At 40.8% G+C, this 14,625-nt stretch overlaps 1 protein-coding gene and 1 pseudogene across 3 annotated transcripts in view; one reads left to right on the forward strand and one right to left on the reverse strand.

Moving 5' to 3' along the window:
- Nucleotides 1–14,625, forward strand: part of GMEB1 (glucocorticoid modulatory element binding protein 1) — a 45,764-nt gene that overhangs the window by 15,639 nt on the left and 15,500 nt on the right. For 2 of the 3 annotated variants that reach the window (XM_075553199.1, XM_075553194.1), the window contains exons 3-5: nt 8,681–8,793; nt 9,452–9,576; nt 14,066–14,169. In XM_075553199.1, coding sequence (XP_075409314.1) covers nt 8,681–8,793; nt 9,452–9,576; nt 14,066–14,169 — 342 coding nt within the window. The remainder of the gene's footprint in view (nt 1–8,680; nt 8,794–9,451; nt 9,577–14,065; nt 14,170–14,625) is intronic. The other variant, XM_075553202.1, reaches the window with a different exon arrangement.
- On the reverse strand, nt 6,172–6,437 carry LOC142434086 (cytochrome c oxidase subunit 6C-like; annotated as a pseudogene).

Consider the following 14,625-nt stretch of genomic DNA (forward strand, 5'->3'; position numbering starts at 1 on the left):
CCTTTGGAACAAATTCTTTTTGGGGGAGGGGCAGGAATCCACTTAATTTATGGTGTGGGGCCAGCCTCCCAGACCTCTCCACTGGTTCCCTACTCCACGCCGGGATATTGCATTCACACCTTGCGACACTGGGTTGAAGTCTGGTCCCACTTTCCCTGTGGAGATATAAACAATACCCTCCCCTTGGGTGGATTAATGCCCCATGACCCCACTACCCTTTTCTTCCTTGTATTCATCCTTTTGTTTTCCTTTCCCCACCTCCTCCACCATTGTCTACTATGTACATCCCTGATTTTGGTCTGGTCTCTTCCATACTACACAGTCTTCACCCCTAAAATGTTTGTATACAGTAGCTTTTATTTTGAGAACTTTTCAAGATAGATTTATTTAGTGCCTCCTTTCATAAAAATAAAAAAGACTCGTTATTAAATTTTTCAAATGAAATATTTTGTAGAATGTTCAAGAAGTTTCCAGGAGCAGAAGTGTGAGGAGTCCATCACCGTTCTTAGCTCTTCGGTTCATTTGGATTCATAATAGAATGCGATCACGATCAAGTTACTTTAGTACTCTGTAAGGTTCCTCGGTGTGCTGACTTTCTTCTGTGAAGGAAATTCACTCCAAATGTAAGGGACTAAATTAAGTAGTTTGGGGAAGTAGGCGTGGCCCTACTTTCCCTTTCTTGTTCACATTCCTCCTTATTTGAATCAGCTCTTTCAGGTAGCAAGGGACCCCTCAGTTTATATAATAATAATTTTTTTGAGAATCTTTCCTTTTAAATCAATATTCACTTAAGTAGAATATCTCTCCTACCATTCTAAATATGAGGAACTTAATAATATGTGAATTATTAGTTTTCAATAAAATAGACTTACCCTTAAAGTTGTAATAAACATAATTTTTACCATATTTCTTTTTTTTCATATTTCTTTTAAAAAATAATTTTATTGGGGGCTCGTACAATTCTTATCACAATCCATACATCCATCCATTGTGTCAAGCACATATGTACATTTGTTGCCATCATCATTCTCAAAACATTTGCCTTCTACTTAAGCCCTTAATATCGGCTGCTCATTTTTCCTCCTCCCTCGCCATTCCCCCCTACCTCATGAACCCTTCATAATTCATAAATTATTTTGTCATATGTTACACTGTCCGATGTCCCCCCCCCCCCGCCTTCTTCTCTGCTGTTCCTCCCCCAGGGAGGAGGCTATATGTAGATTCTTGTAATCAGTTCCCCCTTTCTACCCCACATTCACTCCACCCTCCAGGCATCGCCACTCTCATCACTGGTCCTGAAGAAGTCATCTGTCCTGGATTCCCTGTGTTTCCAGTTGCTATCTGTACCATATTTCTTTTGATGAGTTACAAGTCTTGTTAGTATCCTGCAATGCCTTGATAACATTGTGAACATAACTAAGGATTTTTAAAAAATTACAAATTCAATAGAGCTTTATATCACAGATCATCAGCTTTGTATTCATAAAAAGTCTAAACCATTCATAAATGCCCTCAATAGTTTATCCCTCACCCACTGCCTAATTTGTCTTCTTCCTGTTGTGGACCACTGTCTTCCATTTCACCCAAGTGAACACCTATTTACAGTCTAGCCCATTGCTTTCTCTTCCCTCCCTTACCCTCCATCCATCTTGGCAAACTTCAAAATCTGTTTCCTTTGATATGAAAGTTTTTAACTGTGGTCTCATATTTGACCGTTTGTGATTGGCTGATTTTATTCAGCATAATGTTCTCCAGGTTCATCCATGCTGTGAGTTGCTTTGTGATTTTGTCATTGGATTTTTGGCAATGTGTAGTGTTTCACTATGTGCGTGTGTCAAAGTTTCTTTAGCCATTCTTGTACTGTGGGAATTTAGGTTTTTTACATCTTCTTGCTATCGTAAATAGTGCTGTGATGAACATGGGTGTGTATATGTCTGTTCGTGTTGGGACTCTACTTCTTGAGGCTATATACCCAGCAGAGGGACTTGCTGGACCAAATTCCATGCTCAATTGTTTGAGGTGGCACTATTTCTTATGATTAGACATAATTACAATCTCACCAGCAGTGTATGACCATTGTAGTCTCTCTGCAGCTTCTCCAACTAAACATCATTTGATTTTTTTATTGTAACTGTAATAGATATAATTAGCCTAAATCTATTATTACCCTGAGTGACTTTAGAAAATATTTCCCTGCTAAAAAATTTGTATATATATGTGCATATATATATATATATATATATATATATATATATATATATATATATATATATATAGAGAGAGAGAGAGAGAGAGAGAGAGAGCGACAGACAGACAATGCCCCCTACTTCCTACCCCAAAGTATAATGTAATTTACTGGCTGCTGGAATTATGTATAAGCAAGATTTTATTCTTTCCAGGGCATTTTCACATATTTGTCATTTAGAAACAGTTTACTAATCTTACTTGAAGTGATGGCTTCTAATGTTCATCGTAATCCTCATTCATTGGACTGCTATTTATTGGTATTTTGCCATGTTCCAAGGAGTTCTGGTGGTGCTATGGGCTAGGTATGGGACTTTTAATTGGATGGGCACTGGTTCAAATCCATCGGCTACTTTGAGAAACTGTCTGTCTCCATGAAGATTTATTTATAATCTCTGAAACCCTGTGTGGGGTCACTACGAGTCAGAATCTACTCGACGGCATTGGGTTTGGTTTGCCATGTTCCACACAGTATGCTGTGTGCTGGAGTAAATGAACGACCCAATCTCTCTTCTCAAGGACCTTGCAAACTATGCCCAAGAGGAGACAGATAGGTAAATAAGGATTTATTATTGCTGTAGTTGTTATGACAAAGTATAATTGGGTCACAAAGTAGGAAGTAAATGATTATACTGGAGGAATTTGGTTGGAAGAAATAGAAAAAGCATTATACCAAATCAAATCCACTGACATCGAGTGAAGTCTGACTCACAGAAACTGTAGGACAGAGAGAACTGTTTTAAAGGGTTTTACAGCTGTAAATCCTCACAGAAACTGACAGCCACATCTTTCTTCTGTGGAGCAGCTTATGGGTTGGAACTGCCCACCTTTTGGTTAGCAGCTACTGTCTCACCCCCCGCTGCACCAGCAGGTCACTAAGGGCATGTTTTGCTGTGTGCTGTCAAGGCAGATCCAGCTTATAGTGACCTGTGTGCAATGAAACACTGCTTAGTCCTGCGCCATCCTCGCAATTGCGCTTATGTTTGAGCCCATTGTTGCAGCCCCTGTATCAATCCATCTTTTTTTTAATCGTTTTATTAGGGGCTCATACAGCTCTTATCACAATCCATACATACGTCAATCGTGTAAAGCACATTTGTGCATTCATTGCCCTCATCGTTCTCAAAATACTTGCTCTCACTTAAAGCCCCTAGCATCAACTCCTCATTTTCCCCTCCCTCCCTGCTCCCCGCTCCTTCATGAACCCTTGATAATTTATAAATTATGATTTTGTCATATCTTGGCATGTCCGACGTCTCCCTTCACCCACTTTTCTGTTCTTCGTCCCCCAAGGAGGAGGTCACATGTAGATCCTAGTAATCGATAATCCCTTTCCAACCCACCCTCCCTCCACTCTCCCAGTTTTGCCACTCACACCACTGGTCCTGAAGGGATCATCCGCCCTGGATTCCTTGTGTTTCCAGTTCCTATCTGTACCAGTGTACATCCTCTGGTCTAGTCAGATTTGTAAGGTAGAATTGGGACGATAGTAGGAGGGAGGGGGAAGCATTTAGGAACTAGAGGAAAGTTATATGTTTCATCATTGCTACATCGCACCCTGACTGGCTTGTCTCCTCCTGAGTCCCTTGTGTAAGGGGATGTCCAGTGGCCTACAAATGGGCTTTGGGTCTCCACTCCACACTGCCCCCCTCATTCACTATGATACGGTTTTTTGTTCTGAAGATGCCTGATATCTGATCCCTTTGACACCTCGTGATTGCACAGACTGCTGTGCTTCTTCCATGTGGCTTTGTTGCTTCTGAGCTAGATGGCCGCTTGTTTACCTTCAAGCCTTTAAGACCTGAGACACTGTATCTTTGATAGCTGGGTACCATCAGCTTTCTTCACCACATTTGCTTATGCACCCGCTTTGTCTTCAGCAGTTGTGTCGGGAAGGTGAGCTTTACAGAATGCCAATTTAATAGAAGAAAGTATTCTTGCATTGAGGGAGTACTTGAGTGGAGGCCCAATGTCTTCTGCTACTTTAATACTAAATCGATAAATATATGCACATAGATCTATTTCCCCATCCTCATATAAATATATTTACATATGTACATGCCTTTATTTAGACCTCTATAAATGCCCTTTACCTCCTACCTCTTTCTTGTATTTCCTTTTGACTTTCCTCTTGTCCCACTATCTTGCTCAGTCTTCATTTGGGTTTCAGTAATTCCTCTTGGGTACATTACCCTTTATCACGCCCTACCAGGCCTCCTACACCCTCCTCACCACCAATTTGGATCACTTGTCGTTCCCTTGTCCCTGGGTTTGTTAACACCACTACCTTTCCCCCCACCTCTCCCTCTCCCATGTCCTCCTGGAACTGTTGGTCCCCTTGTTTTCACCTCCAGATTTTTCATCCAGCCTATCTTATTCAGACAGACCTCGTATCAGTCCATCTTGTTGAGGGTCTACTTTATCAAGGCCATGGTGGCGTAGTGGTTAGAGTTGGGCTGCTAACTTGCAAGGTCAGCAATTCAAAACCACCAGCTGTACCAAGAAAGACTAGGTTTTCTACTCCCATAAAGAGTTACAGCCTCAGAAACTCACTGGGGCAGTTCTACTCAGCCTTAGGACATCAACTTGATGGCAGTGAGTTTTCTTTCTACGTAGCAAGCATTATGTTCTTTTCCAATAGCTATATCCAAAGTACATGAGAAAAAGTCTCCATCATTGCCTCTGAGGAGCATTCTCGTTGTATTTCTTCCAGGGGATATCAGTGTTCTTTTGGCAGTCCATGCTACTTTCAGTACTCTTCTCCAGCACCACAATTCAAATGCATCAATTCTTTTCAATCTTCTTTAATTCAGTGTCCAACTTTCACATGCAAAGAAGACAATTGAAAATGCCATGGGTTGGTCCCCAAAGTAACCTCCTTGCTTTGCAACACTTTAAACAGGTCGTGGGCAGCAGGTTTACCCAATACAATGTGTCCTTTGATCTCTTGACTGCTGCTTCTGTGAACATTGATTATAGATCCAAGCATGACAAAATCCTTAACAACCTAATTTTTTTCTCCTTTTATCATGATGCTGCCTATTGGTCCAGGTGTGAGCTTTTTGGTTTTCTTTACATAAAGTTGGAAGCCATACTGATGGTTGCGATATTCTAATTATAGAGTCTAGTTATTGACACATAGATGGGACAGAGTATTAAAAAAAGATGACATTTTGGGAAACTGAAAATAGACTACGGGGTTTGGAATTGTAAAGTAAGGCTTGAAGAGAATTGAAACCAGGGGCCAGATCTCGGAGGGGCTTAAGTATCATATTAAGGATTTGGGACCTTATTTTAATGGAGAGGAGAGAATCTTGAACGCCTTTAAGGAGGGAGTTATTTGATCATGACTATGGGACTGTAGCAGGTGAGTTACATGCAAGGAAACCAGTCCAGACGATTAGGTCTGAATTAAGGCAGTAACAATGGGAGAGAAGAGATCAATGATAAGATGCATCTGGCGGTTATTTGGCAATTGACTATGTGGGAGTTGAAGAGAAAGAAAAGGGAGAAATCAAATGTAATTCCTAAGCTCTGGTGTAGCTACAGTGTCCTGGGCAGTGCAATTAAAAAGGATGGGGGAGTACAGGAAGAAGAAGAGTTTGGGAAGTAGAAGGACAGTAACATGATCATTTTAGTCGTCGTAAGTTTGGCAAAATCCTTTGGATTTACTCATTCGGCAGTTAGCTTTATCATGGCATAGAAATCAGAACTGGAGTCTGTGCTGGAGGTGTCATGGAAGTGGTGGTCAGTGATGCAGAGTTGTACTGCAATATCACTCAGGCAATGCTTTCAAATAATGAGGTAGAATAATTAAATATAGTAGGTTGGTTTTTTTTGTTGTTTATTTACCAAAGAGAAATTACTCCTTAGCCCACAGTAATATTTCACAGTTCAAGGACATTGGCCAGTGACGTTCATCTTTCCATTCCACAATCACTTTGCACTTTGAAAGATACCAGCTTTCCTCATCTCCTCAAAATCCTTCATGGAATCATAATTTCTGTAGAAATCTGCTTATGCCTTCTTTCTCCGGTCAGCAACTGCAAACTTATAGAAAGCTCCAACCCCAGAGATAGAATGAATGCTCCAACCATGTGAATCCACAGACGCCTTGCCAGAAGGCCTCGCATCTGAGGTTTTGCCAAAGCACCGGAAGACATGGCGGCTCTTCTCCCTCACCACAGACGTCCCTCCCGGCTGAATGTATAGTAGGCTTTTTATAGAAATGAAGGAAAGGAGCTCACTATATTTTAAAAAATGTATCAAGGATGCATTACTTAGAAGACATTTTAGAGTGACTTGGTTATAGATAATCTTTCCCTACATGGTGCCTCTAGTTACTGCTAGTTAGAGTGGGTACAGTATCTTTTTCCCACTAGGCTCTGTTTATGTCAGCTTGATTCTAGTGTCTTAAAAATGCTAAAGTGCCCAGATTCCAACAAGAGACACCAACTTCTGTGGTCAGTGTATTAATTTTCATGATTCTTTTGCCTTAAACTGTCCAATGATACTTTTTAGTTTGATCAGGATAATTGTGTCTAATGACTTTATCATGTGCTAAACTAATGTCTGTCCGTTTGTTGCCCTGGGGTGGCTTGCATGTTGCTGTGATGCTGAAAGAGATCTATCACTGGTGTTTCAAATACCAACGGGTCACCAAAGTGAACAGGTTTCAGCAGAGCTTCTAGACTTAATAACAGACTACGAAGAAGCAGTTGGCTGTCCACTTCTGAGGAATTAGCTACTGAAAACCCTATAAATAGCATCAAAACATTGTCAGTTACTGAAACCCTGATGAACAGAAGCAGAACATGGTCAGAGAGTGACAGAAGCTAAGCCCTTGAAGTCAGGGAAAAACAAACACTGCCATTAAGTCATTTCCTACTCAGCAAAGCTATAGGATGGGGTAGGACTGCCCCCATGGGTTCCCTAGATGCTAGCTCTTTATAAGAGTAGACAACCTCATGTTTCTCCCCTCAGGTCAGAAGTCATTCAAAATATGACTGAGGAAGAGCTGCCTTCTCAAAGTAGAGTTGACTAAAATGATGTGGCTGGAGTAAAGCCTCCAGAATCTTCATTTGCTGATGGGGCACAACCCCAAAATTCAAGGAAACAGCTGCAAAAATCTCTAATTGGAACTTGGAATAAGTTGTGTGAATCTCTTCCCCCCAACTACCATGATCCGAATTCTACCTTGCAGGACTGGATAGGGCAGAGGTTGTACACTGGTGCATATGGGAGCAGGAGGCACAGGGAATCCAGGGTAGACGATACCTTCAGGATCAGGGGTGTGAGGGGCGAGGCTGGGAGAGTGGAGGGTGAGTGGGTTGGAAAGGGGGAACTGATTAAAAGGATCCACATGTGACCTCCTCCCTGGGAGATGGACGGCAGAGAAGGGGGGCAAGGGAGACTCCGGATAGGGCAAGATATGACAAAATAACAATCTGTGGATTATCAAGGACTCATGAGGGAGGGAGGAGCGGGGAAGGAGGGAAAAAAAAAAAAAAGAGGACCTGATGCAGAGGGCTTAAGTGGAGAGCAAATGCTTTGAGAGTGATTAGGGCAAAGAATGTACGGGTGTGCTTTATACAATTGATGTATGTATATGCATGGATTGTGATAAGAGTTGTATGAGCCCCTAATAAAATGTTTTTTAAAAAAGTTGTGTGAATCTAGGAAAATTTATAAAAATGAAATAAAATGCATAAAAATCGATATTCTAGACACTAGTGAGTTAAAATGGCCTGGTATTGGCCATTTTGAATCAGAAAATCACATGGTTTGCTGTGCTGAGAATGCCATAATCAAGAGGAATGACTTTGCATTCATCGTCAGAAGCACATTTCAAGATCTATCTTGCAGTACAGTGCTCTGATAGGATAATGTCTGTCCCCGTGCAAGGAAACCCAGTCAATACAACTATTACTCAAATTTATGCACCCACCACTAAAGCTATTGTCAAAAAAAAATTGAGAAATTCTACCAACTTCACTCTCAAATCGATCAAACATGCAATCAAAATGCATTGATGATGATTGGTGATTGGAATGTAAAAGTTGAGAACCAAAAGGAAGGAACCGTAGCTGGAGACCATGGCCTTGGTGATAGAAATGAAGCTGGAGATCGCATGATAGGATTTTGCAAGACTAAGGACTTTTTCATAGCAAATGCCTTTTACAAAAGTATTCATGTGGATTTCTCCAGTGAACCACACAGAAATCAAATTGACAATAGCAGTGGCTAAAAGGAGACCAGGGGGTTGATGGTATAACAGACCATCAGTTGCTCATATGTAAATTCAGGTTGAAACTAAGCAGTCCTGGAGTTTATAGAATGAACAAGTTGTGAATTATATTTATTTTACTCCTTATGGGATAGATAACACATTTTTAACTCCATGCTGTGAATATTAATTTTTTCATGATTTATGTAGTTTGTTTATCGATGGACACTTTTACAACAGGATTTATGAAGCTGGGTCGGAGAACAACACAGCAGTTGTGGCAGTAGAAACTCACACGATACACAAAATTGATGAAGGGATTGGTAAGTCATTTTGCTAATTTAAACCTTTACTCTTAGTTTACGTGATTGAAATTTTCTCCTTGCGTGCCTTGTGTTTTTCCTTCTGCCTGCTGTGCCTTGCCAGTTATGCAGCCATCGGTTTGATGGTGGTGCATGTAGAGATGTCACTAACTAGATGTTAGGGCGCTCACTTTGTAATAATACTGAACATCCATTTGCTGTTGTTGCTGAACGACCTTTAGTCTGTAGAAGTCTCCAGAAGATATTGGTTGCCTCAGAGTGAATCCCTAGGAGTTGCTGCTGAGGTCTTTTCATGAGGTGATGACTGAAAGGCAGTCAGTGGAAAGAAAGGAGATTTTGAAGTCAGACAAATCTGAGCTCGAATCCCACTTTATCACTTCCCTGTGTGTCCTTGGGAAAACCATTTCACTTTTTCCAGTCTCACATACTTAATGAGTAGGAAACACTCATTATCTCTTAAGATTTTTGTAAGAACCAAATAAAATAATGTAAAGATAGCATGTAGTGGGAGTTTGGTAAACGACAGTTGCTAGGCAAAACTCTTAGAGGATTCCTAAACAGTACCAACAATTATGAACAGTTAGCTTTTCAGAAGAACCAGCAGCCTAGATTTTGAATGGATCCAATCAAAAATCTTGATAGTTTTTTCTATTTTCAGATGCAAGTACTATAGAAGCTAATGAGGATATGGAAATTGCTTATCCCATAACTTGTGGCGAGAGCAAAGCCATCCTTCTTTGGAAGAAGTTTGTATGTCCAGGAATAAATGTGAAGTGTGTTAAGGTAATTACCTCGTTTTCCTTGCTGGGACCTATTTTGAGACTACTTGTTTTGCAGTGGCTCTCAACCTGTGGGTCGCGACCCCTTTGGGGGTGTCGAACGACCCCTTCACAGGGGTCGCCCAATTCATAACAGTAGCAAAATTACAGTTATGAAGTAGCAACGAAAATAATTTTATGGTTGGGGGGGGTCACCACAACATTAGGAACTTGTATTAAAGGGTTGTGGCATTAGGAAGGTTGAGAACCACTGCTTTAAAGGGGGTAGTTTTGGTACCTCCTCCCTCTAGGATACCGCATCAATTTTTGTTGTTGTTTTTAAAAACATGTTTTTGGTGTTAATCCCTTTGTGACACAGTAGAGAAAATAGGGCTTTGGAGTGAAATTGCCCTGGGCTCCAGTCCCACACAGTACAGCACAAGTTCTGTGAGAAACCTTACCTGTCTTCTTCATAACCATGTCTCCAGTACCTAGAATGGTGCTTGGCATATCGTCAGTGATTTAACATTTCTTTTTAAATTTTTATTAAAATAAATATTTGTTGGATGGATGAGTGGAGTCCTCTTTATATTACTAACTAATTGGGACCTTTAGCAAATTATTTAATATTATCATATGCTGAAATGATCATAGTCATGTATACTATAAAGTTGCTGGAAGATTAGATGAAAAGTTTATATAAAATGTTGCATAAATACACTGAGGTAGGGGATGGACTTTGGGTTCTAACCATTTGGCAGTCTGAGATGTTCACCCTCCTGAAATAATCGCTGAAGACAAAACAGCTGCATAAGCAAATGTGAAGAGGGCGGATAGTGCCCAGCTATTAAAAGATATAGCGTCTGGGGTCTTAAAGGCTTGATGTTACACAAGCCGCCATTTATCAGTGAAGCACCAAGCCCACATGGAAGAAGCACACCACTGGTGCAATCATGAGGAGTCATAGGGACCGGGGTAATAGGCATCAGCAGACACATAACAAACAAAGACATATTGTTAAGAACGAGGGGAACTGGAGCGGAGCTCCAAAGCCCATCTGTAGATAGTGGAACAATCTCCCCACAGAGGGCCCACAGGGAGGGGATGAGTCACCATGGTGCAGTAAAGCATCAGTGAAACACACTGTATTCCTCTGGTTCCTTGAGACTTCCTCACACACACAGCCCACCACCACCATGACCCCAGTGCTGCTTCCCAGTTCAGACTGGACTGGAACATGTACAGAGGTATAGAAAGGGATGGGAGCTCATGACACGACACACAGAATCCAGGAGTGGGAATGGTGATGCCGGAAGGGTAGGGGGAAGAGGGTGAGAGGAAAGGAGAAAGGGGGGAAAGATCGCAATGATCGACACATAACCATGCACCCCTCTACAGGGGGAGGAACAGAAAACCTGGGGGAAGGGAGACAGTGGTCAGTGTGAGAGATGAAAATAATAACAATGTACAATTGGGGGGTCATGAGGGTAGGGGGGAGGGGGAGAAAAAAATGGGTACTGAGGGCTCAATATAAAGTGCACGTCTAGAAGAGAATGAGGGCACCATGTACAAACATGTCTGATTCAGTTGATGCTTGGATTGTGATAAGAGTTGTATGAGCCCTCCAATAAAATGATTTTTTAAATGTTGTATATATATAAAATGTATAGGTTTTTAAAAAATTAAAATATCACTTTATTGGGGGGCTCTTAAAACTCATAACAATCCATACACCAGGTGTATCAAGCATATTTGTACATATTTACTATTACTCTTTTCTAGACATTTACTTTCTATTGAGTATCAGCTTCTCTTTTTTCCTTACCTCCCGCCATAACCCCTTGATAAATTATTGTTATTTTCATTTCTTACACCGACCATTATGTCCCTTTCCCCATGTTTTCTGTGGTTTGTTGACCTGGAGGGAGTAAGGTTATGTGTCAATCATTGCGATCAGTTCCTCCTCCTCCCATCCACTCCCTACCTTCCCACTGTTGTATAGAATTTTTAACTTAAAAAGTTAGTAGAACGATACTTGGGTTTGACATGCATAAACTTGCTTTGTTTTATTGCAGGGTAGTCATGACAAGACATGCAAGTAAGAACTCACAGCATTCACTTAGAACTATCCTCTCAGAATTAACCTTAACAATGTGTGTAAAACAGCATGGGGGCCCTATCTGATCTCCTCTGGCTTCTCTATTGCCAGAGGTAGAGGTCACACATATCTCCACCTTCCGTCTTTCTTTAACTACTTTGATACCAACTGTTGCTCCTACAGCACTCTCCTCTGCTGGGTTTGCTAATTTGTTGAAATGACCCCACAGAACTCTCAATCATGGGGACTTATTAGGAAAGTTAATAGCTTACCATATGTCAGGATCAGTTAATAGTTAGGATACAGTCATTGGTTCACAACAGTGCCTCTTCTCAGCCATCAGCCAGTATTTTCCATGATCCTCAGCCTCTCAGTCATGTGGTCCCTTGGCTTCTGCCTCTGTGGTCCAGGAAGCTTTATTATTGCTCTGCCTCACAATTCCATAGTCTCAGCACTACTCATCTGTTCTGTCTCACGGTCTCCTTGCCTCAGCCTCTTTTGGTCTGGCTTCTTTGCTGGTTCCATGGTCCCAGTGCCACAGCCTGTGGTCCCATCGGTCTTGTCTCCACCACTTCAGACAGATTCTAGAATCAGCTCCACTAGTGGCTCTTCTTCCAGTGGTCTTGGGATTTCCTTCTGTGTCGTGCTTCTGAGGTGGCTCTTACACACAGCTGAATAGCTTTGATGGAAGTGAGGTTGTCTTTCAACAGCCCAACCTTCCAAGGAAGCAAAGGGTAGTGACTTGGTTCATGCTCTACTAAGGAACTTAATCCCGCCTTAATCCTGACTATTAGCATAGCATAGAACTTCCTCCAAAATGGGATGTTAGCCATGGGCATAGAAGCCAGAATTTATAATACATCACATGAGGTATTATGGTTAGAAAAACCAAACTCAATGCCGTTAAGTCAAGTATAACCATGTAAGACAGAGTAGAACTGCACCTGTGGGTTTCCAACATTTTAACTCCACAGGAGTACAAAGGTTCATCTTCCTCCCTCGGAGCAGCTGTTGAGCAATCCAACTCTAACCACTATACCACCAAGGCTCTCCCTAATGGCTCGGAGGGCATTAGTAATTGACTGTCTCACAATGTTAGCTCAATGATTAGAGTTCCAGTGTTTAACCTTTAGCTTTTACCTCTTCCTCTCAGGAGGAAGGTTTAACCATGGTAGAGAGGTCCCTTGTACATAGAGTCAGAGGTTGGCGGTAGCAGAAAATCTCAGATTCATCTCTGCCTTCTCTCCATGAGTAAGAAGAAATTTAGAGTTTATGCTGAATTTTCACCTTGGTTCCAGATGACAAAGGCTAGTGTGACATTAAAGAGTATTATGTTATATCTTTACTTCAGGATTTGAGAGTAGCTGAATAAATGATGTATCCTTCCTTCAAGGTTAGAGATTAAGGAAGTTTTTAAAATTTTTGTCCTGGTTTCTTGTATCACAAGTATGCCAGATCAAAGTAAATTCAAAAGTTGTTTATATGTTTTACATACTTCATATACTTCTGTTTCTTTATCTAAATTCAGATATTTTCAAAATAATTTAAAAAATAATTTAAAAAATCATTTTATTGAGTGTTCTTACAGCTAAATAACTTTCTTATCATGAGCCCTGGTGGTGACATCGGGTAAGCTCTGGGCTGCTGACTTCAAGATTGGCCAGTCAAACCTACCGGGTACTCTGTGAGAGAAATAAAGTTATCTCTTTCCATAAAGCCTCAGAAATACTATGTAGGATTGCTATATGAGTTGGAATTGAGTCAATGGCAGTACGTTGATGAATTGTAGTTAATGTTAGAGAACCTCACAGAGATAGACATATTTCTATTGCTAAATATATGAATGATTATATATGTATTTAAAAAGCATAATAGTGACTTGAGATTTGAGAATATAATAGAAACATACAGACCATATTTCTTATACTGGTATACATTGTAGTAGTTAATAGAGATAATCTTTATGAGAGTGATGAGCAAATATATATTTTGTGTCCATTGGTAGCCACAGCTGTGTTCATAGAAACGAGTCCCTTTAGTGAGACCGTCCTGGAATCAGGAAGGACTGCAGCATTTGGAGGCACTAGGTGCTTTTGATGTTGTCTCGTCTTTTCTGCATTCACCTTCTAAAACTTGCCACAGTAGACCTCCCTACCTGATTCAGGATGTTAGAGCTAATCAATACAGTTATCACTGATTCTCCTGAAGTCCTCCGTAGCTTTGTACCAGTAAGTATACTATGTTCATGGAGACCAAATTCTCTGATACACTATAGCAAAAAACAAACAAAAAAACACTATAGCTTGGGATATTATCTAGGTATCTTTGTTCATAACAAATAGACGTATCATCTCTTTTCCCTTTTGACCTGGCTAAGTTGACATTGAATTGTTTTGTACTTTTATTTTGACTTTAGTTCAATGATCAGTTAATCAGTCCCAAGCATTTTGTTCACCTGGCTGGCAAATCCACCCTGAAGGACTGGAAGAGAGCCATTCGTCTGGGTGGAATCATGCTCAGGTAAGCTCGAGTGCAAGCCCACACCTCCCAATAAACTTGGGCACACTTAATGATAGGGATCCAGGTAATCTACTCTTTTCTCTTTCATGTGAAATTTTATTCAGAATTGGCTTGAGTAATCCATGCATTATTTGAACTCTATCAACTTGAGAGGGAAGGGAGACTGTGTCCTAGCTTCTGGGGCTGATTTTTCTGGTACCGGGCTATTGGGTAGAGTCCTCTTTAAACAGAGAAGCCCGAGAGTAGGCGACAGTCCTGTTTCAGATTACCGAGCAGAGATGCACCTAAGCCTGTGGCTAGAGAGAGAATAACCGTAGAGAAGTGTAAGCCGGTATTACACGTTCTTGTTTTTTTAAATTGAAAATGTTCACTTTTTACTTACATATTTTTAACACATTTTATTGGGGGCTTATAAACTCTTATCACAATCCATACATACATCAATTGTGTAAAGCA

This window comes from Tenrec ecaudatus, chromosome 1 (genome assembly GCF_050624435.1).
Source record: "Tenrec ecaudatus isolate mTenEca1 chromosome 1, mTenEca1.hap1, whole genome shotgun sequence".
In the NCBI taxonomy this organism is placed as follows: Eukaryota; Metazoa; Chordata; class Mammalia; order Afrosoricida; family Tenrecidae; genus Tenrec; species Tenrec ecaudatus.